General features: G+C 46.9%; 1 protein-coding gene across 4 annotated transcripts in view; it reads right to left on the bottom strand.

Annotated features, from left to right (window-relative positions):
• The window catches only part of TMCO1 (transmembrane and coiled-coil domains 1), a 34531-nt gene extending 9619 nt beyond the window's left edge, over positions 1-24912 (bottom strand). For 2 of the 4 annotated variants that reach the window (XM_005304245.3, XM_065555700.1), the window contains exons 1-6: positions 17502-18041; positions 16688-16765; positions 11172-11231; positions 6619-6665; positions 5842-5909; positions 1187-1331 (exon numbers count right to left, since the gene is read on the bottom strand). In XM_005304245.3, the coding sequence (XP_005304302.1) occupies positions 1187-1331; positions 5842-5909; positions 6619-6665; positions 11172-11231; positions 16688-16765; positions 17502-17571 (468 nt within the window). In that variant the 5' untranslated portion in view covers positions 17572-18041. Of the gene's footprint in view, positions 1-1186; positions 1332-5841; positions 5910-6618; positions 6666-11171; positions 11232-16687; positions 16766-17501; positions 18042-24612 lie in introns of those variants that run through there. The other 2 variants (XM_065555701.1, XM_065555702.1) reach the window with 2 other exon arrangements.
• Positions 24913-24914: the final 2 nt, after the last annotated feature.

Genomic DNA, 24914 nt, shown 5'->3' with positions numbered 1-24914 from the left:
TTCACCATTATCCCTGCTTCAGTGCATTGCAGCGGATAAAATGATGGCATCACTGTGGCAAGCTATTCCCAACCACAAAGAAACTTCCCATTTTCAGGGCCAGCAGTTCTCCCTTGTAGCAGAAGGGCCTGTGTATGGGTCACAGTCCACCATGGTGTTAAATTCTTAACAGTGTTCTCTAACATGGTCTTGCATTTTGTCACACCAGACCCCGATTCTATAAATTACTCCACCCACTGGTGATTGGGAATAGACAATACTCTGAAGGGAAAGCTATTCAGCCTTCAGAGAGAGTCATGTATTAAGCAGGCAAGGGGAGGGAAGAGAATAAGGCACTTGAGAAAAATGCAGGTTTGACCCCAGACTTCCTTGCTGCCTCAGCAGATATTTGGACACAAATTGAGCCTTTTGGAGCACAAAGGCAGCTTACATTAAGGCTACATTGCATCTGGGAATGAGCGTCCCAACCTGGGTCCACAGACTTGTGCTGGCAGGGCTCAGGCTAATGCTCTAAAAATAGCATGTAGATCATGCTTTGATGTTGCAGCTCAGGGTCTCAAGCCCACCCCGCTGGCCTCAAAGCCTGAGCCACAACATCTACACAGAACCATTTTTAGAGTGCTAGCACAAGCCCCACTACCATGAATCTGAGAATTTGGGCTAGATGGCTCACTTCCACATGCAGTGTAGACATGACCTCAGGGTACACTAAAGAAGGAGTGTTTTTCTTTCTGATATGACTGTACTGACAGGTTTTTAGTAAGGGCTTTTTCTTAGCAATCCAGGCATCTTCTGAAGCCTGCAGTGAAGTCAGTGAATCATGCAACTTGTTCTTTGCCAACAATGATCCTGTCAAGCCACAAAGTTACCTGGAGACACATAGCAGGGTGGAAGCTATTTCCACTGGCCCAGTCTGAATATCCTGGAGTAATCCTGCTGATTTTAGCCAGGTCTCCCCCTCATGGGCTGAGAGAAGACCTCCTACAAAGTGAGACTTTTCTGCACTACATTTCCTTTGACAGCCAAGCCTATGAGAACCAGAGGTCAACATGAAAGCTTCAAACAAACGTAGATCAAAGACAGACTACATGTGCTAAATTGGTTATTGGGCACTTGCTACTCCTTACTGGGTGGCAGATCAATACCTGCCCCATTCCCCACCCATAGGAAGCAGCTCAGCACTCACCTGTCGGATAGACATGGTGCAGAGAATGTAGAGGAAGATGAAGGAGCAGTCAGTGTAATCCTCCCCCAGCAGGTTGCGATGGGACAGGCCCTGGATATAGGAGAGTGGGATAAAAGGAAGTTTTGCCACCACCCGGCCGTCAAATCTGGAAGAGAAGAGATCACTTAATGTGAGACGTCAACCAAGTACCCAGCCTAGAGAAGGGCTTCAGTCTGGGACAGTAATTGGGTCCCTGGATTGCAGAAAAACAGATTAAGTGTTTTAAATTAAACAGGCCTTCAAGAGGACAAAACCAGATGGAAGATCAAGTCAAAAGCCCAGAAAAATGTTGCCCCACTTTCACATGCACAATACTAGAGAGACTAATATATACACACCTGCCATCCTCAAGCCCCTGCATATCAAAGTGGCCTGCCATCCACTGGATGGACTGTGCAGGCTTCCCTCAGCAGATGCTGTGAAATGACAAGGGGTCCCTCCTGGAGGTCAACCTATTAACCATTACTGGTTGGATAAATTGCTGACCAAGGTTTGTGGGACACAAACTAAGAACTTTCTAATCAACATCCTCAAGTACTGACACCTGCTATTTAAAAGCCAAGTGACACATAGGTTTCTCCCAGAGTACTGTAACACTTGAGTCAAGAGACTGAATTACCAGCCTGTTGTAATACAGTTACTTTATGCAGACTGATGGATTTTTGTACTCGAGGTGCGTGCTCAGCTTTCAGAAGACAAAACAAAGTCCAACTCTGTTTTTTTTCCTCTCCAGATTTGCTACATTTATCAGTTACCAAAAGGGATGTGGGCAACCGCCAAGAAGAGAATTCCTTTTCATACAATACTCCTTCTCTGCATTCGCTCTTCAGAAGCAGGGGACATTGTATATTCCCCCAAGGTACCTGTACAGCTCCAGGAGATGGGAAGCATTCAGTACTACATTCCAGAGATGGAGACATGGTGTGAATTTAGACAGACTGAAGAGATTCAGCCTCTGAAACCAGACAGCCAACACTACCCTTTGAAGCAGTGTGCATATCATGCTGCATCAGTGTCTGCTCAGAGTTTGATGTTATTTTCTCCTTGAGTGCTGATTTTCTAACAGGTGTTTCTGGTATCAAGAGCTCCTAAATGAGCATTCTTTCCTGTGGAGAGGCATTCACACAGAGCTATGGTTCTAACATGTGCCGACATCTCACAAGCAGTTTGGCAGTGGGGCTAGGAACGGATGTTTGTCTCCCTGTAACATCCCCAGTGTTTTAGGATTCTATGTTCCCACAGTAGGAGTAACGCAGAGTAGCTCAGAGGTGATACCCTGAGATACCTACCTTCTCTTCTGGCAGGTGACCTAGGTTTTAAGGTACACTCTTGTAGGGAATTCTGTAAGGTTTGATGCTTTAAGCATGGATCAGGACTTATGAGTAAGATGTTAATGTCCAGAGAGAACCAAGGTAACTTCTCTCACTAGATACCCCTATCTGCCTGGATCCCAGTCTAGTATTCATCTGCAGATCGCCCTACTCCTAGCAGACATACGTTTTGCCTGGATCCCACCAACCTACAAAGAGATTGCCCGGAATGAATAATCAGGATCCTCATACTAGATCCTCAACCTGGCATTCTGCTTTTAGTGTTCAAGCCAGCCTTCCTGCACCTGTCCCTCCCATCCCTGTACCGTGTATTACAGCTCCCATTTTCAAACAGCAAGAAAGGGTCTAGTTACCGTTCTCTGTATATATATGTTGCATGTACAAAGCCTCTCTGTAGGAGTCATATGCCTAAATGTATGGCCATTGCTTTTAGGCAGTAGCTGACAGAAGGGGTACATGGCCAACTTACATTCTATTGTCCAAAGGTATACACAGCATGCTCACTCCAGACAACCTATAATCCCTTTCCCCAAAAACTTTAGGCCTTGGGCTCTCCAACAGTGGGGGGAAAAGAAGTGGGTGAATGAAGCAATACACTGACTCTTGTTCCAAGCACAAGCAATCTCCTTTTCTCCTTCCCAACCCTGAATCCAGAGCACCTCTGTAGGTGGCTAGGTAGCCATGACCTCCCAGTAAGTGGCCTGAGGAGCCCAGCTAAACAGTGATTGAACACTGTTCTCCTGCAACCAACATCTCTTCTTGATACCACGTCAAGAGAACAGCAATTGGTGAAGGTGTCAACCAGCTCTCTCCCTCCTCCCCAAACAGCCCTACAGATTTCAGATGAGGGCATGGCACTGACAAGTCACTGAAGCTGCCCTTCACACACAGGTACACTAGCCATCTCATAAGACTGGAAGCACAGTCTTAGCCACTTAGATTGCCATTAAGCCAAAACTGTCAAACCTTTAGATTTTTCTTTAAGTGCCATAGACAGTCTCTTGGAGTTGCTAAAAGGGTTAGTCCTATTTAAATAGTAACGGAGCTCTCTGGACGTCTGGGATGTGACATCTAGGATGTGCAGCTTCACCTTCCTGTGATAGCTTTAGAAAACAGACAGCAACATGGCATGATTTAGACTTAAAGAAAAAAAAAAAAGGAAGATAATTTTAAAAGTCAAGACTGAGTGAGGCTCAAGTTCTAATGGGCCCATGTGAGTACAGTATAGGGGAATCCGGCGGTAGCAGACTGTACTCCAGAGACTGAGAAGATGGCCCCCAAGAATGAAACTTTCAACGCCACATCAAGAGTCAGTAGGCTCAAAGTTTAATCACAAGCATCAGTAGGTTCTAGGATGGAATGATACATAGTTGTAATAACCTTCAAAAGTAGTTTTAGCAGCTGGACAGACATGGAACCCCTGCACAGAGAGGTGGGGGAGGGGAGGGAGGAAAGAGAGAAGGAGAGAGAGAGAATTGGGACCACAATCCAAGGCCCTCCGTAAAGCAAAGCACACAGAACACAACTGCTTCTGCCAGGTGGATGCAGAACGCTGGCCTTGTAGTGCGGTTTCCAACTATGTATAGGAGGAGCAGCGGGTGGTTCCAGATGGTTGACTGCTTCTCCAATTGTGCTTGTTTGTCTGCACCTCCCAGGGCCTTTTCCTTCCCTAGAGATAAGGGTCTGAACAACCCTCACCCAGAATGAGCTGCTTGTAAGCATAACCTGGGCCCTTCAAAATACGCAGATCCCTACTGAGTGCCTCAGCGAGGGGAATGGTACAAAGTGTATATTTCTGCTTCTCTCTTTGCCCAACATACTGAACTCCCGGTGGATGAACAAGGGCTCCAGCCGAGAGGCACATACTTTGTCCTGCAAGTGCACTGCTGGAGAATTTGGGGCCAAAGTAGACACTATGGAAGGAAGGGTGCTTTTGTTAAAGCTCTATAACGGGGCGGCATAGACCTGTCTGCCTGCTGCTGTGAAGACAAAACGAAATGGCAGACTCTTCAGTGGGGAGGGACCCACCTTTTCATGCTGGTGAGTGACAGATCTGGTTCTGCACCTAAAGCTGCACTATAACTGACCTTAGTACAACAAAGAACTGTCATTGGCAGAACATTTTTAAGTGCTGGCATTTATGCCCAGACCCTAATACAAAGGGCTAGAATTTGCTTCACTTCACCAACAGCAGGAAGTGTCCCTCCTGGCCCCAGACTGAAAGATCCCTTCACATAAATTATTTGTATCACAGAGCACCCACAATATACTAGGTACTGTCTAAATATAGTGAGATTTCCTAACCTGAAGAGCGCACATCTGAGACAAGCTGCATTCACCCTTCCCAAAGTACATCAAGTATCCCCCTCAGTGGCTCTTGATGCAGCCTTTAAGTTTCATATAAGCATCATGGCAGAATTGGGACTTGAGGAGGGACTGGAAAGTGTCTTTATGGTCCAGTTCAGAGAGGGTGTTCCATACAAAGGGCTGCACAGAAGAAACCACAAAGATGGTTGTGGGATAGGTGGACAAATAAGGAACTGAGGATGGCATTACTGGTGATGGGGAAGGTGACAACACGAGCAAATAAGCAGGGCGGGGGAGATTTGTTTGAATGACCAGTTAAGTTTGAGACATCCACAAATTCAGAGGCCAACCATGGGACTACTGTCACAATCATTGTGGACAAAAATCCCCCAGCATTTTGTTTGTTTGTTTGTTTTTGGGGGTATTCTGACAGTATTATTTAGACATATAACCATATGAAAAGTAGAGCTTATATAAATACCCTAGTCAATTCCAAAATCTTTTCTTCTTTAAACATCTCAGCTTCTGAAGAAAAAAACAACAACAACAACAAAAAACAGCCAGTACTGCTTTAGAAAGCAATGAAGCAGCCGATGCAGATGCGATAGAAAGGTCTGAAGACTGTGGAAGGCTGCCTGATCTCTGCAAAGCTATTCTGAATTAGCCAGACTTTCATCCTGGTCATATATTCCAGAACAGCAAGCATGCTCAGTTGTGGCTAAAGTGCAGCTTAGAGAATCCCTGCATGCAATGCTCCATGCTGAGCTGAGCAGAAGCAATGCGCGCTGTGACCTCCATATCGAAGATGAGGAGAGCTGCAGTTTGATCCATTTTATACAAATTAGGTGCAGTTCTCAGTGGGACCCCATGAACATCAGTAGAATGAGTCCAAGTAGCAAAGGAGAGAGGGGATGGGATACATTCACTTTGAAGGCTCGGAGGGTGGGGGGAGGAGGGGCAGAGAGAGTTGATACTTACATAGAGTTGAACATGCCCATGAGGGCAGTAAAGCAAAAGCCAATTGCAAACATGGACTTCATTCGAACCTGCAACCAGAGAGGTCTGAGTCATTCATTATTGACAGCTAATGCAGAGAGAAACAAACAGATTAAAAATAAAGGCAAGTCCCACAGTTAGGGCTTGAGGGCTTTAATGCTGAGTAATGGGTTTTGTGCAGCATCGTCAGGATCAGAAGAGAAGGCAATCTTTCAGCTCACTCTCTCAGCTTGTAGGAGAGGAGACCAGGCAGAAAACTCTTAGAAGGGTTGAATAGCGACAAGTACTGGAACAGCCATGAGAGGGATCATAGGGGCGAAGAGCCTGTGGAGGAAAGGGAGTGCTCAGGGCTGTCCTGTTAACCAAGAGGTTGACCACTCAAAGAAAGGGGAGTCCACAGGAACTGTGAGGAGGGAAGGGAAACAACAAATGCAGTGGGCTCACTAGGAAGATGGGGTGGGTAAGTGGAAAGTCAGGAAAACTGCTTTTATTTTGGAAGCACTAGAGAGATTGTGGGGGTGGAGGGGAATGAGAATTAATGAAGCTATGTGTGGAGTGAAGGGGCGACTAGTGTAGAACTCAGAGCCACACTGTAGCTTGCAGATGTCAGAAGTGCAGCCCATGGAGATATGTGAATATGAGCACCTACGATCTGTGCTTTAGAATATAGAAATTAAAGGTGATTCTTCACCTCCTGGAGAGCTCAAGATCTAGCCCTTCACTAGTTTGGGCATTGCCCCTAATTTACAACATTCTTACCATCGACAGGTCCCTGTTGTTGTTTTTCAGCTTCTCCTCTTGCCTCTCTGTAAAGCAGGAAAGAGAATAGAGGTTATACCAACCCAGACCCCAGAATGATTTCACTTTCAAGTCTAAACCTTCCTTGCTATCCAAGCCAGTAATAGTTCCAAGACAGATTCCAGATCTGTATGCCAGATGTTACAGTGTGAAAACTGCACACAGCCAACTGTCCTTGAATCGGAACAACATGCAGCAGAACAAGTATATGAGGTTTGTCAACATTCAAAGGCAATGCACAACAACTCAGACAATGGGCATGATGACATACAGACATGTCAACTGGAAAATCAAATAGTGCTTGTAAAAATCAGGTAGTGTCAGCATATTTTATTCTGGAAGTAGTGTTGTTCTGAGAATGTTATTTGCACATCAAATCTTATTAAGGCAGTGGTTTTCAAACTGCGGGTCGCAACCCAGTACTGGGTCACGGAATGCAAGGCACTGGGTCACAGCGGCTCTGGTCAGCACCACCAACCAGGCCATTAAAAGTCCCATCAGCAGTGCTGCCCGGCTAAGGCAGGCTAGTCCTTACCTGTTCTGACACCGCGCTGTGCGCCGGAAGCACCCAGCAGCAGGTCCAGCTCCTAGGCGCGGGAGGCCACAGGGCTTCACACACTGCCCCCTCCCCCTGAACACCGGTTCCGCAGTCTCATTGGCTGGGAACCAGCCAATGGGATCTGGGGTAGGGTGGTGCCTGTGGGCAAGAGCTGCGCAGAGCCGGACCTGCTGCTGGCCACTTCCGGGACACAGTGCGGTCCTTGGTGCCAGGACAGGCAGGAAGCCTGCCTTGGCACCCCTGCTGCACCGCTGACCGGGAGCCACTCGAGGGGAGCCCACCCCACAACCCAATCCTTTGCCCCAGCCCTGAACCCCCCCACCCCCAAACCCGGAGCCCCTGCCTGCTCACCAAACCCCTTATCCCCGGCCCCAGCCCAGAGCCTGCACCCCCAGCCCAGAGCCTGCACCCCCTCCAGCACCCTGCCCTGAGGCCCCCCCCAAACCTGGAGCCCCTTCCTGTATCCCAAGCCCCTCATCCCAAGCCCCACCCGAGCCTGCACTCCCAGCCCAGATCCCTGACCCCCTTCTGCATTCCAACCTCCTGCCCCAGCCCTGAGCCTCCCCAAACCCAGAGCCCCCTCCTGCATCCCAAACCCCTCATTCCTGGCCCCACCCCAAAGCCTGCACCCCAGCCCAGAACGCTGATTCCCTCCCACAGCCCAACCCCCTGCCCTAGCCCTGAGCCTCCCCAAACCTGGAGCCCCCTCCTGCACCCTAAACCCCTCATCCTCAGCCTCACCCTGCAGCCCTCACCTCTGCACCGGCCCTGAGCCCCTCCCACACCCCAAACTTCTCGTCCCCAGCTCTGTTGGGTCACAGGCATCAACAGTTTTCTTCCACTGGGTCACCAGAAAAAAAGTTTGAAAACCACTGCTGTAAGGAAATGCACTACATATGTTAACTCATACTTCACTACAGAGGTGTCTGTAGGGATTCCAAGGTCAGATCACCAAAGCTGCACTTAAAGTAGGACAAAAATCCTACTGTTTCACACTTCAAAAGCCTAAGGAACCATTCATACAAAGATTGGATTTTCTATGCAATATTTAAGTAAAATATGTATACTAGCTTTTGAACAGAACACTTTAGGATACTCCTTTTGGAAACATTGCGCTGCGTTGCCCGTGCCATTTCAGTCACCACAAACTCCAAGTTTCACACATCCTGATAACATCTCACGTAAAGGCCACTTTAACTTCTTTTTAAAAAAAAAAAATTGTTTTTATTTCCCTTATTCAGGAGTGCTGTTTTGTGCTATGTCAAGGTCAGCCAATGGAACTGTCATGTTCCATCTGCTATTTCCACTGCCCCATCTCGCTAGTCCTGATCCTCTGAGTGGCTAAAGATCCAGAGGCAGCCTGGAAAAGCCACAGATATGGGGTTGAATAGGAATGTGGAAAACTACAAGAGATATTGGAAAGGGAATGTGAGTGAGGCCTGGGGAAGTAGTCTGTGGCAGTGCAAGGTGTCTGGGAGTCCAGCATCTCTATATTGGGGTATCAACACAACACGTGGGCCCTAAAGCACTGTTGCTGTGAGACAGTAGCACCAGGAGAGTCCTTCAAACACCAAAATTATAAGCAGCTGAATATAGAGGGTTACAATGGGAAGTGTTTGGTGAAGCAATAGTAACTCTTCTAACCCTCCCCTCCCTGTTTCTCATAACTAGAAATAACAATATTCAAATAAAAAAAAATTTGACACACAATATTGATGTTTATTTTTAAGCTTTTTAGATTCAACCATTTAAATGTTCAGTTGGGGGGTGGGGTATCAGACAATTATGACTAGACACAGATTCAAAAAGTTAATTCTTTATAACTATTAAAACAGTCAACATCACGTGTGAAAATATACAAAATAAATATCCTTGAATCCACAAATGATCTCTCTTTTTATTATTCATTCACAAGACCATGTGTAAGAAGCCTAATTCAAAAGTCTAAATCGGTGGATTTTGACTCTAATAAAGGTCTCAAGAAGCATTTTTCTTACTTTGCCGATCTAAACTTCAATCATAGATGGAAATATTTTTTCATCAGTTTGTGTGTACAATGAAATTGACATTTACAAACATTTACCAGTAAATATCTAATCCTTCCAAGCCCACTTATAACTTTATCAAACAAACCATTTAGGCTAGAATTTCCCAGGCTTGCTTTAGGACTCCAGTTAACACTTCACTAGCTCAAAAGGGCATTGTAAAAATAACTTCATTAGTGCTAGTGAGGCACTCATACTCAAGTGATGAATAGGTGAGAAGTCCAAAGGGAAATAAGGCATTCCTTGGTCACAGTAGGGTTTGGATAGTTAGCTGTAAATAAGGTGCGAGTCCACACTGAATAATGAGGATAAGAAGGAATAGCAAAAAGCTTCCTCTTTCACTAAGCACCTTCCATCCTATGCACTGAATTTCCCACTGATTCTGTGGGAAAGAGATGTGCTTGTGTAATTAAGGCCTGTATCATAATGCACACGTGAAAAGGAAAGGAATTAAGGCTCTGCACCTAGGAGAAGTCCAGAGATCACAAGTTTTATATGTAGGAAAGGCTATTTTAAATCATTTATAGCTATTCTGGGCCTTGTACAGAACTGATGATAAGGAAGACACCTGGCTTTACAGGAAGAGGGACGAAAATACAGTCCCAATAAGTTTTGTATCTGGCTAGGATGTTACTGATAAGTTTTCTGTAACAATTCAACTGGTTGCTCTGCATCACTCACTCATGGCTTTAACATTTGAGAGTAATGTGGCCATTCTAAACTCATTTTCTCTCACATATCCCCAGACAAAACATTATGTTGAACTGGAGTTAAGGAGTATACATCAGTATCTTAAAGGAAAAGACACGTTAAAGGAATGTTGTAATTATCCCCAAAACAAATGCTACAAACGCAACTGAGGCCAAGTTTGAAAGAAATCTGACCACATTTAGATATAAAGATGCCGTTACGACACCCATACACCCTTCACTCCATCCTACAGTCATGCTATGAGGAAAAAATGAAAAATCTAACCTCTAAAAAGATAGGTTTCATCCAATCTGGGACCACAAACGCTAACATGTATTCCGATAGTCCCACAGTTATTGCATTGCGATAAAGCATTGCAGCAATGAGCTCTCAGGGATAACATCTGGAAAGAGTTAAGGCTAAAAGACTACTTGGTCTGGGTCCATGTGACCAGTCCCACTTATGCAGCAGCAGGCACTGGAATCCCAGTGCCACCGGGTTTGCCTAAAGTCAATCTAGAAAGGAAGAGGCTAGTTCCCTTGAAATAGGCTCCAACAGTCCACAGGGAAGAAGAGAAAGTCACATTCTAGCCATCCCATCAAGAACAAAGTCTCCTCCCATCCCCAAATAAAGTATTAAAGTTTTAAGGGGGAGTGGGGGGTGGAAGGAAAGGGAAAGTCACCTTGTCACGGAGTATTGGGGGACTCAGGGCCCTGCACCCCCGGCTTCCTGCGATTCACCATGACTCTCAGCCAGCCAGTAAAGCAGAAGGTTTATTTGGCTGACGGGAATACAGTCCAAGACAGGTCTTGCAGGCACAGACAGCAGGACCCCCTCAGTTAAGTCCAGCTTGGGGTCCCAGGGCATCCCAGCCCACCCCCCTTTGGGGGGGTCAGAGCCATCTCTGCCTCCCAGCCATCTCCCCAGCTCGCTTCCAGCACTCTGCCTTCAGCCACCCCTCCCACAGCCTTTTCAGTTTCCCGGGCCCGGAGTCACACGGCCTCCAACCCCTTCCTGGGTTCTCATGTTACAAGCTCAGGTATGTTCCCTCGGGCAGATTCCCATCCCCCGATGGGGACCATCCTAGCCACACTCCCCTGTCAGCATTCACACACCCCAGTAAGAACAGACCCAGTTCGTCACACACCTCCAGCAGCTTCTTCTCACAGCCCCCCCGCTCACTTTTGGAGCATCACACCTCCCCCCTCCCCAAATCTTACCTATTTTCTTTTTTTGCTGTCGGCCTGCTGATTCAGTTATCGTTTCCTTCTTCTTTTCCACTACAAAGGGCAAAGACAACATAGAATCACTTTCACACAAACAATGAAAAGTTATGCTACTAATCCCTTCTCTTTTCCTCTCCCTTACACCCAAAACCCTCATGCAGACAAGAGGAGGAGGAAGGAAGCAAGATACAGATATATGTCTATGATATATGTTCAATGTCTTATAACCTGCCAGAGCTGGACTAATACAAATATTTACAAGACCAGGAATATTTTCCAGGCCCTGATCCTAGATGAGGAAAAGAACAATTTCAATCCCTGTCAAAAGCCAGACTTTTAAAGCCTGCCAAAGGAGCCCATTACACTGTGAACCAAGGAGCTTGAGTATCATTTTGGTTTAAACAGACCTTGCTGATTTGTCATTATGAATTCTAGACAGTACTTTCAATTCAACAAGTGTGATGAAACAAGCTTTATGGGAAACTCTGACCCTAGCTATCTGCAGTGGGAAGCAGAACACAGAAAGGCCTGTGTTCTATTATATCCCTTCTTCACACGCAGGCATTCTCAGTGGAAGTGCTGCGCCAGCAGTCTGGCACAGCCAGCTCCATTCTTGCTGGTCATCCAATTAGGACTGAAATATTTCCAATATTTTGAAGTTAAAAATTAAGTAACAAGTCTAAACTTAGTTATCAAAGCTACCAGAAAACCAAGACAGACAACCAATCCAGACAGTAGACACTCCACAGATTGCTCCAAGCAAAGCCAGATAGTCACAAGCCAGAGTGCTGATCAGTTGAGACTGTGATCCAGCAACTATACTTTTCAATCTGCAAATGGAATCACCTCCAATAGTAGAGAAATTTGATTGACATTCCCAGAAAGTGAAAGCCAAGTTTTAGTTTCAGGTTTACATAGCCAATATCACAATACGAAAATGGGATGATAAATGTTAAAGTATGGTTATGATAAGATAAGTGATATGGATCGCCTTTTTCAATGGCACATCTGTATATCTACTTTACCAACAAACCTATTTTCACTCCTGTTGTCCCATTGTGTCAGCGCTGAAGACTTCTGTCTCACATATTAGTATATCAGTTCAGTTTTAATGGCAGAACTTTTAATCCTTGTGATGACCAAGACAGAAAGACTACAGCTAAATTTCAAGATCACAGGAGAATTTGTGGTGCTAACAGATAAAATTCTTATGACTCATAAGCCGACCTTGCACAATTGTCAGAAAATGAACAGCCCAGGCACAAACCTACTCATCTGCTTTTACCACAATGCTGCTGATGAAAAGGTTATTGGTGAAGTTTACTTATCCATAAACTAAATCACACACCTCAAGCAAGCAGGCCAGTAGGATTAAGCAAGGGTGACATAAACTGAGCAAGTTTGCTCAGAAAGGTCACTAGGGGTAAATAAAGTGGCACAACATCATTTTTATTCTCACTATAACCACGCTTCAGTCTTGCAACTTCTTCCCTTGCCAGATAACAATCAGACATCTATCCTGAAACTTTCAAACTCACTGAGTTTTGAGACATGGCTGTGCCATATACCACGAGTATGTTTTTGTTGAGAGATTAAATTATAAACACTCCCCCAATCTAACTGCCCTAGTTTATTCACTTTCAAGACCCATTTGTTTTCTGTAGCTGTGATAGAATGGCAAGGCTCTGGCAGAGGAGCCTAGTGATCTTATCCATGGTGGGTTGTTTTTTTTTTGGCTGTTTTATTGGTTGTTGCTGTGGGTACATTGACAAATGGTTGAAAGGTGTGGCAGGAGTGGTCTATTTTACAGTTGTATATTTAAGAATTGCCAAAGGACAGATAAGTGCTCCTTTTAAAATGGATATGTGGATAAATTATGATTAATAAATGCTAATCAAATTTGAAATTGTAGCTAATATTTGTTATTCTCAGCTCTGCCACTCAAGCTCAAACTCACAAGCATTAACGTTAGCAATTATTGCTGGTGTATGCACCTCACATCTGGCTCTTTGTGGAAACACAAACCAGAGATAGGAGGAATTACAAAATAATCAGAGTAAAATCTCTACAGCAGGGGTGGCCAACCTGAGCCTGAGAAGGAGCCAGAATTTACCAACGTACATTGCCAAAGAGCCACAGTAACATGTCAGCAGCCCCGTATCAGGTCCACACACCCTTCTCCCCCTACTCCCAGCATCTCCTGCCCACCGGCAGCCCCGCCAATCTGCGCCTCCCCTTCCTTCGCCGCACCTCCTGATTAACTGTTTCATGTTGTGCAGGAGGCTCTGGGGTGGGGAGGGGTAGGTGCGAGGGCAGGGCAGGCTCAAGGGAGGGGGCGGGAAGGGATGGGGTCAGGGTCTGTAACAGAGCCAGAGGTTGAGCAGTGAAGTCCCCCCGGCATATTGGAAAGTTGGCACCTATACAAGGAGCCACATATTAATTTCTGAGGAGCCGCATGTGGCTCCAGAGCCACAGGTTGGCCACCCCTGCTCTACAGCAATCATTAAACAGCAGAGATTAATCTATACCAGCTGCTTATAAGTTCTACAGCACTCAAATGAGTAGCACATTATCTCTAAACCCGGGATGGGCAAACTAGGGCCTGCGGGCCACATCCGGCCCATCATACCTTTTAATCCAGCCCTCAGCTCCCGCTGGGGAGCAGGGTCGGGGGCTTGCTCCACTCCGGCGCTGCAGCAAGGGAACAGGGTCGGGGGCTTGCCTCGCTCCGTGGGGCTTCCGGGTAGCAGCCGGCATGACCCCTTGCCAGCTCCTATGTAGTATGAGGAGGCATGGCCAGGCGGCTCTGCACTCTGTCCCATCCGCAGGCACCACCCCTGCAGCTTCCATTGGGCTGGCTGTGCCTCTGCATAGGAGCCGGAGGGGTGACATGCTTCCTGGAGCTGCTTGAGGTAAGCACTGCCCAGAGCCTGCACCCAAGAGCCTACCCCACCGCCCCCAGCCCCAGCCCTGATCCTCCTCCCACCTCCCAAACCCCTTGGTCCCAGCCTGGAGCACCCTCCTGCACCCCACCCCAGAGCCCGCACCCCCAGCCAGAACCCTGACACACACACACAGTTCCCCAACCCCAGTCCTGATCCCCTTCTTGGCCTCCAAATTCCTCGGTCTCAGCCTGGAGCATCCTCCTACACCCCAAACTCCTCATCCCCAGCCTCACCCCAGAGCCTGCACCCACAGCCAGAGCCCTCAACCCCCCCAACCCAAGCCCCTGCCCCAGCCCCCTCCCGCACCATGAACTCCTCATTTCTGGCCCCACTCCAGAGCCTGCACCCACAGCCGGAACCCTCACCCCTCCCACACCCCTACTCCCAATTTCGTGAGCATTCATGGGCCGCCATACAATTTCCATACCCCGATGTGGTCCTCAGGCCAAAATGTTTGCTCACTCCTGCTCTAAACCCTCTGCTGGGGTTTCAGTTGCTTTCATAACTTATACTAGTAGGTTTTAGACTTAGCTACTCTGCGCTGTCTTATATGCCTGGAAAAAGTATGGATTGGATGAATGGACTATAAGGTGGATAGGAAGCTGGCTAGATTGTTGGGCTCAACGGGTAGCGATCAACGGTTCAATGTCTTACTGGCAGCTGGTATCCAGCGGAGTGCCCCAGGGGTTGGCCCTGGGGCCGGTTTTGTTCAACATCTTTATTAATGATCTGGATGATGGATTGCACCCTCAGCAAGTTTGCAGATGACACTAAGATGGGGGCGGGAGAGGTAGATACGCTGGGAGGGTAGGGATAGGGTCCAGAGTGACCTAGACAAATTGGAGGATTGGGCTAAAAGAAATCTGATGAGGTTCAACAAAGACAAGTGCAGAGTCCTGCACTTAGGATGGAAGAATCCCATGCACTGCTACAGGCTGGGGACTGACTGGCTAAGCAGCACTTCTGCAGAAAAGGACCTGGCGATTACAGTGGAAGAGAAGCTGGATATGAGTCAGCAGTGTGCCTTGTTGCCAAGAAGGCTAACGGGATATTGGGCTGCATTAGTAGGAGCACTGCCAGCAGATGGAGGGAAGTGATTATTCCCCTCTATTCAGCACTGGTGAGGCCACATCTGGAGGACTGCGTCCAGTTTTGGGCCACCCACTACAGAAAAGATGTGGACAAATTGGAGAGAGTCGAGGGGAGGGGCTCAGGAACATGACTTACGAGGAGAGGCTGAGGGAACTGGGCTTGTTTAGTCTGCAGAAATTAAGAGTGAGGGGGGATTTGATAGCAGCCTTCAACTACCTAAAGAGGGGTTTCAAAGAGGATGGAGCTCGGCTGTTCTCAGTGGTGGCAGATGACAGAACAAGGAACAATGGTCTCAAGTTGCAGTGGGGGAGGTCTCGGTTGGGTATTAGGAAACACTATTTCACTAGGAGGGTGGTGAAGCCCTGGAATGGATTACCTAGGGAGGTGGTGGTATCTCCATCCTTAAGAGGTTTTTAAGGCCCACCTTGACAAAGCCCTGGGTGGGATGATTTAGTTGGCTTGGTCCTGCTTTGAGCAGGGGGTTGGACTACATGACCTCCTGAGGTCTCTTCCAATCCTAATCTTCTATGACTATGATTCCAACTGGTCTTCTCCTGAAGGCTCAGAAGAGAGGGAGACAGAAGCCAAGCCGATCTTCTGTCGAGCTGTCACTTGCTTAAATCCCTTACTTCACTTATTTCTATTGATGCTTTTGCGCTCCACTTTTACCTTATACCATAGATCTTCCAACTCTTCCTCCACCTCTCTATCTTCTTCCCCCTTTGCTCTTTTTACTGCACTGTACTCCCTCCACCCTTCTCCAAGTCCTTTCAGGATCATTTTATATAGAGAGGTTGTACTTAAACTGGTGCAATCAGTTTAAAAAACAGTTTAAACTCATGCAACTTCTGTATGTGTATGTATAAGGTCTTCTTTCTTCCCTCACTTTTTTTCCTCCCACCACAAAAATCATCCTCCCTCATTCTCCTCTGGCACCTTTAATCTCACTCCTTATCTATTCCTCCCTAGACTCTCATACCATTCAACCAACCACAATTCTTCCTCTTTTCAATAACGCCTCCTGTTCTTTCCTCCCCAGATCTGGGGTCCCTCTTGAAAAGCACAGGCAGGATCCCTGAGCTCACCTCAGTGCAGCTGGTGGAATCTATATACATAACCACTGGCTAACCGTGCTAAGGAAAGAGAGGCTTACACCCATCTCTGTCCCCCCCATTATTCAGTGTAAGTTAGGTAGGGGGTGGAATTAACATCAGGACAGGTCTCAGTACTAACCCTTCTCCTTCCAGTGAAGGACAAAAAAGGATAAAGCTAGGGGCTCGCTCCCTCAGACCAGAATGGAAGTAGTCATGTTTATAGCTCCCAAATATTCTATGGTGAGGTAGGGACCCTCGGGAGCAAACAGAAGGCACCTCTTGCCAAGAGCAGACCCTACTTTGAAAAATCCTGGAGCAGAAAACGATGAGAAGACAAGAACAGCCATAGTATGTATGGTGTTTGAAAGGCAACACTTACATTTTTTGCTTTGTTTTTCCACTTCAGCTTTCAGTCTCTTGTATTTCTCTGTTCTGTAAACCAGCACCCATGTTATACCTGAAACAAGCATCAGATAAAATAAGGGGACAATGACTTTCTATACAGCGCTATTGCAACTGCCCCAGGGCTGCTGCAATATTTAGATGTGGGTACCTTAACAAGGAGAAAGAAACCCAGAGAACAGCAACATACAGTAAGCAGAGGGCTGTCTTTGTCAAGGAAGCATTAGATGCACTGAATGGCACAGACACCTCTGTGGGAAGCAGACCTCATATCTCCCAGCACTTTTATTGCTGAAAGTTATTTACCTCAGAAATCTATAGAAATAGATACACACAACTGAGGCTGTGGAGTCATTTTCACTCTGTCCAGGCACGATATGTACACAGTCCCCATCACCAGAGCCCTTAAACACCTGTAATGCATTTCTCCTCACAACCGCCCGTGAAGGGCTATTGTCCCCATTGCAGATAATGGCGAACTGGGGCACAGAGTCACCCACGGTCGCTGTGACAGAGCCAGGCCTGGCCCTTGGCCTCAGGGCTATCGCGCTCGGGGACCCAGGCCGGAGCCCCACTATGGGCTCTTTGGGTGACCAGAGAGGAGCCCCTCCCCTCTGCGCCCCCAGAGCCCCACTCGCAGCCTGCCTGCTCCTGAACCGGGAAGGGGCTGGCTCGGAGGCTGCTCACCGGGTTACGCCTGGCCAGCGCCCTCTCCCTACTGGAACACGCCGGGGGCCAAGGAGACCGCCCGGCAGCCCGGCCACCCCAGCGCAGGCCACGAGCCCGCTTACCCTCGGCCAGCAGCGCCGTGCACACCGAGATGAAGACGATGAGGACAGTATCGGCGAACATAGTGCTCATGGTGCCCCCAAACCCGGAAGAGACTCCCGTGCACACACGACTAGACCGGAAGCTACAAAAGGTCCGACTAGCAGCCTAGCAACTGGCTCCACTCTCCGGAAGTGATGTTATTCAGATTTCCAGCAACAAGGCGCACCGCCAAACGGAAATCCCGCCTACAAGTAAAGGGCGGGAAGAGCTGCTGGTTGGGCGAGCAGCCTGCCAATAGTGACGTTAAATTCACCTCGCGCCAGGGACCGCTCAGTGCCTCAAGCTGGAACCAGCCTCCCCCTCATGGGGCTTTTCTCGCAGCCCGTGGGTCAGAGGGCGCCGGACCCCAGCGTGCCTAGCGCCAGGCTGGTCTGAGTACCCGGTCGGGCCGCGGCGTCCCCCTCAGCCTGTGGGGGTGCGGAGCCGGGCCCAGCTTGCAGCGGTGTTGCGAGCCCCGCCTGGCGCCCGCGACGTGTTACCAGCGCCAGGCCCTGGCGAGTGCCGGGCCCCTCCCCCCTCCGGCCCTGGCGAGTGCCGAGCTCCTCCCCGGCCCTGCTGTAGATAAATCCCGGGCAGCCCCTCTCGCAAAGGCGGGGGGTCCTCCCCAAAGCCCTGTCTGGAGGAGCCCGTCCCGCGCTGATGCCATTGTTGGCGGGCGGGTGCTTCCCGGGACCCGCCCCGCTGGCAGGCAGTGCGGAGAGCCCCCGGGCTGTCGCAACCCAGGAGAGCCCAGTGCTGCCTTAGGTACGTGCATGGCCCCCCGTCAGCTGAGCGCCTCCCAGTGTCACTAATCTCACTTAATAGATGGGGAACCCAGGCACAGAGGGGCTACGTGACTTATACCAGGGAGCCCGTGCAAATCAGAGGTCTCCTCAGTATGGAGCAAACCATTGGCCCATGCTTCCTCCTCTAGGACTGAATGCCTTATTAGTCCCCGGATTATTTTGGGTGAAAATCAGGGAAACGTTTCCCGGATTATCTTGGGTGAAAATCAGGGAAACGTTTCCACCGTGACGCAGTCTTAGAAATAGATAATAAATATCCAGTACATAGTCCTTCAACGAGGGATTGTTGCCTGCCTTACATTTTGTATTGGACAGTCTAATTTTAAGTGTCTGGAACAATGTGGCTTCCCAGACTTCTGTTAAGAGACTCCACCAAAGTCTTTCAGCATAATTTTTCTCTTTCCTAATTTCATCCCATTACTTCTACACGTATCCCCCTTAGTTCTCTCTTAGTGGCCATGGAATAACCTTATTTCTTTATGCCTCTTCTTATGAACCAATCCCTCCAGCTCCCTAGTCATTTTTGTTGATTTCTCTAAATTTCCTCCAGTTTTGTCAATATCTTTTTGGTAATTTGTTCTTCAAAAAAATACTTTATTTCAGGTATGATCACATTAGAGCTGTAGTTTACCTTGCTGTGAAATGATTACCCTGTGCATTTTTACTGGCCTTTCTACAGCTGTGTCCTTTTGCAAACTTGTATCTAATTTGCTCTTATCTTCTATCTTTTTTCCAATTTTTTTCTTCCTTTTAGGTAAGGTTTTGGATTATTATTCCCCAGGTGTGTTAGTCTGCATTTTTTTTAAATTGAATCTCATGTTATTGGTTTATTTCTTTATATTTACCCTCTTTAAGGGCCTGACCCAAAGGCCACTGAAGTCAATGTCAAGGTGGATTAAGTGGGGTTTGATTCAGACCTTAGGTTCCTTTTCATTATTTTCTCTGCGATCACTGGTATTCACAGTTCCTTCCACCTCAATGTCATCTGTGACATCATTCTCTTTACTCTCTCCTCCAGATCATTAATGAAGGTATTAAATAAGACTGGACCCAACACTGACTTGTTAAAATCCCCCCCATAGCTCAATACATTGCTATTACCCTTTGTTTATGGTCCTTAAGCCAGTTTTCAGTCCACATGATAAAGTTCCTATTCAAGCCAATTTGAAGTAATTTCAAGAGTGATTCATAAGACAGTATCACATGCTTTAGTAAAAGTCAAATATAGTATATCTACTTCATCCACTAACTATGGGCTAGAGGGGTCGGCAACCTTTCAGAAATGGTGTGCCGAGTCTTCGTTTATTCACTCTGATCTAAGGTTTCAAATGCCAGTAATACATCTTAACGTTTTTAGAAGGTCTCTTTCTATAAGTCTATAATATATAACTAAACTATTGTTGTATGTAAAGTAAATAAGGTTTTTAAAATGTTTAAGAAGCTTCATTTAAAATTAAATTAAAATGCAGAGGCCCCTGGACTGGTGGCCAGGACCCGGGCAGTGTGAGTGCCACTGAAAATCAGCTCGTGTGCTGCCTTCGGCACATGTGCCATAGGTTGTCTACCCCTGGGCTAGATTGTGACTTGAAGTATGCACTAGCACAGTGGCATGAGGGGGAGACTCCCCTTTCACCCTGCAGAAGCTACCTGGAACTTAAGTGTGCAAAAGTAAACAGGTGCGGTGGTGCCCGTTTACTCATTCTTTGGAGTGAGTGGGCAGAGAAGAGTAGGGAATATTGGAGCCTTGAGTCTGCCTCCCCATGTGCTGGCCAGCACATCTGAGCCAGTGAGGGCTAAGGCTTCTGGCATAGGCTACCAGTAGATTACTACTCTTGTGCAAGAGGGGAACCAAGAGAAAGTGGTGCTTCCAAGAGATATCTCAGAGTCACCTTTCCTCCTGAGGCTGCTTCTGGAGTCATGCAGTTTATGCATTGACCCTCGCCCAGGACTGTGTCATAAAGTACAATCTAGCCCTTTGGGTCTGGTGATTCCACCACCCTTATTCATGCTGTGTGATAGGCCCACTGAAATCATTTCTACTACTTGCAGAGTCTGGTACTTCACACCATGAGTAAGGGTAGCAGAATCTGGCCCTAAATAAGGCCATGTCTACATTATGGGTGCTTTAGTGGCCTAGGGCTTGTCTACACTTGAAACAGCACAGCTGCAGTGCTTCAGTGTTGACACTACCCCCTACACCAATGGGAGACGTTCTCTCGTCAGCATAGGTAATCAACTTCCCTGAGAGGTGGTAGACTGGGTTGACAGTATTCTTCTGTTGACCTAGCGCTGTCTGCCCTAGGGTTTAAGTCGGCTTAACTACGTCGCTCAGGGTGTGTATTTTTTATATCCCTGAGGTAGATAGTTAGGTCAATGTAACTTTTTAGTGTAGACCAGGCCATACATAGCTACAGTGCCATAGCTATGCCTCAGTAACCCCATAGCATAAATGCAAACTGCAGTGATGGAAGGGATTTTTGCATCGTTGTAGGAACTCAACCTTCCTGAACGAAGGTAGGTAGGACAACGGAAGCTTTCTTCCATCCACCTAACTGCGTCTACATTGAGGGTTAAGTGATGGGTTTTTCACATCCCTGAGCACTGTAGTTATGTTGGCCTAAGTTGTAAGCATAGACCAGGCCTAATACTCTTGTGGGCTGGGCAGAACATCATTGAAACTGATGCATGAAGCAGCAGTCCTTCATTCAGAATAAATGTTAGAAACAATAGGGGCCTCAAACCAGAACACAAGCACACACATGTGAGTCTGCTCAGGACTTAGAATGATGTGGGCAGAGGGATCTTGTTGGGTATTGTTTGGTGGAGTTATGTGTGTGGGAGAGAGAAGGGAACAGGGAGAAACACCAGAGAAGCAGAGAGAAGGCAGCAAGGAAGCTCCAGAGTCCAGACAAGCACAGTGTGTGGCCCTGAGAAAAGCCTAGAAAGAGTTTTCAAGGTGGGTGCTGCCAAAAAGAATCTTGAAGCTGTGAGCAAAGCTGTTGTTTGATTCCTGCTGTGTCTGGGAAACATGACTTTGTACATTCTTTGTAAATAAACAGGATTACATCAAAGAAATACCTGACCCCATCCTAGTGGAAAAAACCTGCAGGGCCCCAAACTTTGGCCAACCACTCATGTCAAAAGGGGTAACAATACTATCAAAACAAAGGCATCAAAGTTTAGGCCAGATTGTGGCCCATCCTGCAAAAGGGAATAAGGGAGCAAAAAGTACTCCCTTGCTTCCCTGCATCAGCTTCCCATTTTCAAGGGGCTGTTATACCTTCCCTCTGCATGCATGGGCAGGAAGAGATGGGGAATAGGCAACCTTAGCACCACTGCTTAGTGTTGGGGGATGTATAGGTATAAAGTTGGGGCAGGGTATGTCCCCCTCCCCTCACCTGGAGCTGAGGGGACTAGTAGGCACATTGGCCCATATCCTCAAAGGTAATTAGATGCCTAACTCCCATTGAAATCAATTGGAATCAGGCAGTTAAATACTTAGAGGATCTCGAGTCTCGGCCATTTTGACTTCCTCAGTCACAGTCTGCTTCCTGATGTGCTCTTAGGGTAACACAATGCATGGGCCCATATGTGGAGCTTATGCAAAGCCACAATTGACCCCTTTTGATTTGCAATATCTGTGCTTTATAACTCCAGCTGTTTATTGACAATTATCAGGTTTTTTTCCTCTTAATATTTGCTCCATTATTCTCATAAGAATAAACATTACATTTAAGGGATCCTTTCATTTTTTGAACACTGCTATTACATTTACTTTCATCCAGTCTTTCAGTACCTCCTCATTTGTCAAGATTTTTCAAAACTGTATAATCAGTTCATTTGCTGATCCCATTAATACTCAACAATGCAGATAATCAAGACTGGCTGATATTCTATGATTGAATTTTATAAATATTTCATTACCTGCTCTTTATCGTTAGTCTTCATGGGTCTTCCTTCCGCTCCTCATTACTGCACATGTGAGAAGGTGCACTATGACCCATCCTATAAAACCTAAGATACTGCTAAAGGGAGGATACTGGACTTGCTGACTCACTTAAGGTTGATCCAAAACTCATTGAAGTCAATGGAAAAACTGGTTGACTTCAATGATCTTTGGATCAGACTTGTAGAGAGGTTAGACACATGGGTATAAAACAACAAAATGAGATTCAGATTGGAGAAATGCAGCCTAATATACCTGGGGGAAAATAATCCAAAATAACAATCTTTAATGGGATGGAGAAGCATAAAAATCAATTTGTGACAGATATTGCAACTGCATGCAGTATCTTTGGGGACCATATTGTATTACAGTTATGTAATATTGTATTACAGCTTATGTATTACTGTGGGCCTGGGATTGTATACACCTACCGCAGATAGGTTACCATGACTTCTTCAGGAACCGAAAACTATGGAGGGTATTAAGATGAATCACTCAGATTGTAACATCTCCAAAGAGGTAGCACCCCTGGGGGAGGCTTGCATATATGGTTCAAACTGGGTTTTCCAGAGACCAATAGACAAAAAAGGGGCTTTTGGTATGAAAAGGCTGCATTTAAACTGACTCAGGGCCTTCTTTTTGATCCAGCAAACAGACAGGACCTTCTGTTTGACAGGGGCCCAAACCTTGTGGAAGGGTGGGAAAGACTTTGACTGACTAGGGTCCCATAAGACTGACAGGTGAGCTTTGGTAAGCTTTTAGCCTGTGTATAGGAAATTGTATTGTTTTTTATATGTAGCACAAACTGGTACCTGAACTTGATTCACTTCCATTTTACCATTCTGGACTGTTTTTGAAAGTTGAAGTAGTGTCTTGCCTAGCATCTCCATTACGAAGAGTTTAGTCCTAGATCCTCTAGGTATTTAGGCACCTAACTTCCATTGATTTCAATGGGAGTTAGGTACCTAAATACCGTTGAGGATTTTAGTTCTTGGGGAAAGACAAAATACATATATTTTCTATGAAAGAAGGAGCTCTTGTTATACTGGGCAGGTCTACACTTAAAACTCTGCAGCTATTATACCAACGGGACAGCTTCTCCCATCCGTGTAGTTGATTCACCTCTGCAATAGGTGGTAGCTATGTCGATGGGAGAAGCCCTCCCATCAACATAGTGCTGTCTACATCAGGGGTGAGGTCGGCATCACTGCGTCGCTCAGGGGTGTGGATTTTTCACACTCCTGAGCGACGTAGTTATACCAATGTAAGTTTGTAGTGAAGACCTGGCCTTGCTTACATACAACTTTTTTAAGACAAAGGGGGACACTGAAAGATAACTTTAGGCTGGGATAGAGCTTTTATTCTGATATGCCATAGGTAATATTTCTGTATTTTGTAACATAAGCTTGGTGCTGGCTTGGCCTAGTTTTTCATAGTATCCTAACAAGACAGGAGCCTATCTTTTTATTCATGGTTTTCTCAATTTCTTTTATATGCCAAAAAAAATCCCTGCTTTTAAGACAGGGATTGGACTGTGGATACTAATAGGTGAGGAAGTTCAATGATGGGCGTCTGGGAGAGAAACTGAACTCTGACCTCAGAGAAGGTAGAATCTGGAGCAGGTCTGTGTGGGCACAAGGAGAGCAAAATGACCTGAAGATACTAGACATAGTTACAGAGATGGCTACAGTGGGGGAAATGGAGCTAAGACTCAGATCCTCAAATGTATTTAGGTGCCTAATTTCCATTGAAAGCAATGGAAATTAGGCTCTTAAATACCTTTGAGGATCTGGGCCTAAATAATGCCCGGAGCACTGAAGTGCTGTAGCACTGTTGTATTGTTTGTTACAAACTTTTGATGGTTCCTTGTGCCTGGCACTATGCCCCCAATCACAGCTTTAAAGTTGGTATGGGGTCATGGGAATCCCATTGGAAATCACCATTGCAGGAATCTCTCATTTGTTTCTCGGCCTGTAAAGTTAAGTGCATACATTATGCACATAAGTGCTTGGATCAGGGCATTGGGGGCGATAGGGTGATGAACCTAGGATGGGTGACATTTGAGTTCCCATCATGAGCATGTGGTTCAACCCAAGTAGCATTCCAGTGGAGGCTGATTTGAATCTCTGGAAATGGCTTGGGGAAATTCATAGCTAAAAGGGCTGCTCTGACCTGATTTAGGGTAAAGAGAATGAATTCATCAAATGCATTCAGTGTAAAATCAGGGTGTCCTCCCTGGGCAGCCTCCCCTGGAAATGAAAGGGGGCCCAGCCCTGGGGTGAAGTGAGCGAAGTAGGATATTTGGAAGATTTAGAGCCTCAGAGGCATAACACAACTCACAGTGCGGTCAATCTGGAGCAGAGGGCCTCGGTGCTAGAGAGCGTTAACTGAGCACAGGTGTTGTAGGAGGCGTTTCCAGACACGTTTCGCTTTGTCCTCTGTTCTCCGTCTTCAGCAACAGCTGGAGGAGGCAGTGGGCGGAAGGGGGATGGATGCTGGGTCTCTGCGGCTCTAGAGCCCCAGCATCAGCCCGGGTGGTGGGAGCATGTGCAGCTGTAGCAGGCACCTGGCAGGGAGCCGCACGCTGGGGATGTGAAGCAGGCGGGGAGGAAGGCCTTTCCTTGACTCATCAGATAAATCCA

The sequence above is a fragment of the Chrysemys picta genome, chromosome 8, assembly GCF_011386835.1.
Source record: "Chrysemys picta bellii isolate R12L10 chromosome 8, ASM1138683v2, whole genome shotgun sequence".
NCBI classification, from domain to species: Eukaryota; Metazoa; Chordata; order Testudines; family Emydidae; genus Chrysemys; species Chrysemys picta.
Note: the sequence above shows the minus strand (reverse complement) of the source record. Positions and strands in the feature narration are given on the sequence as shown.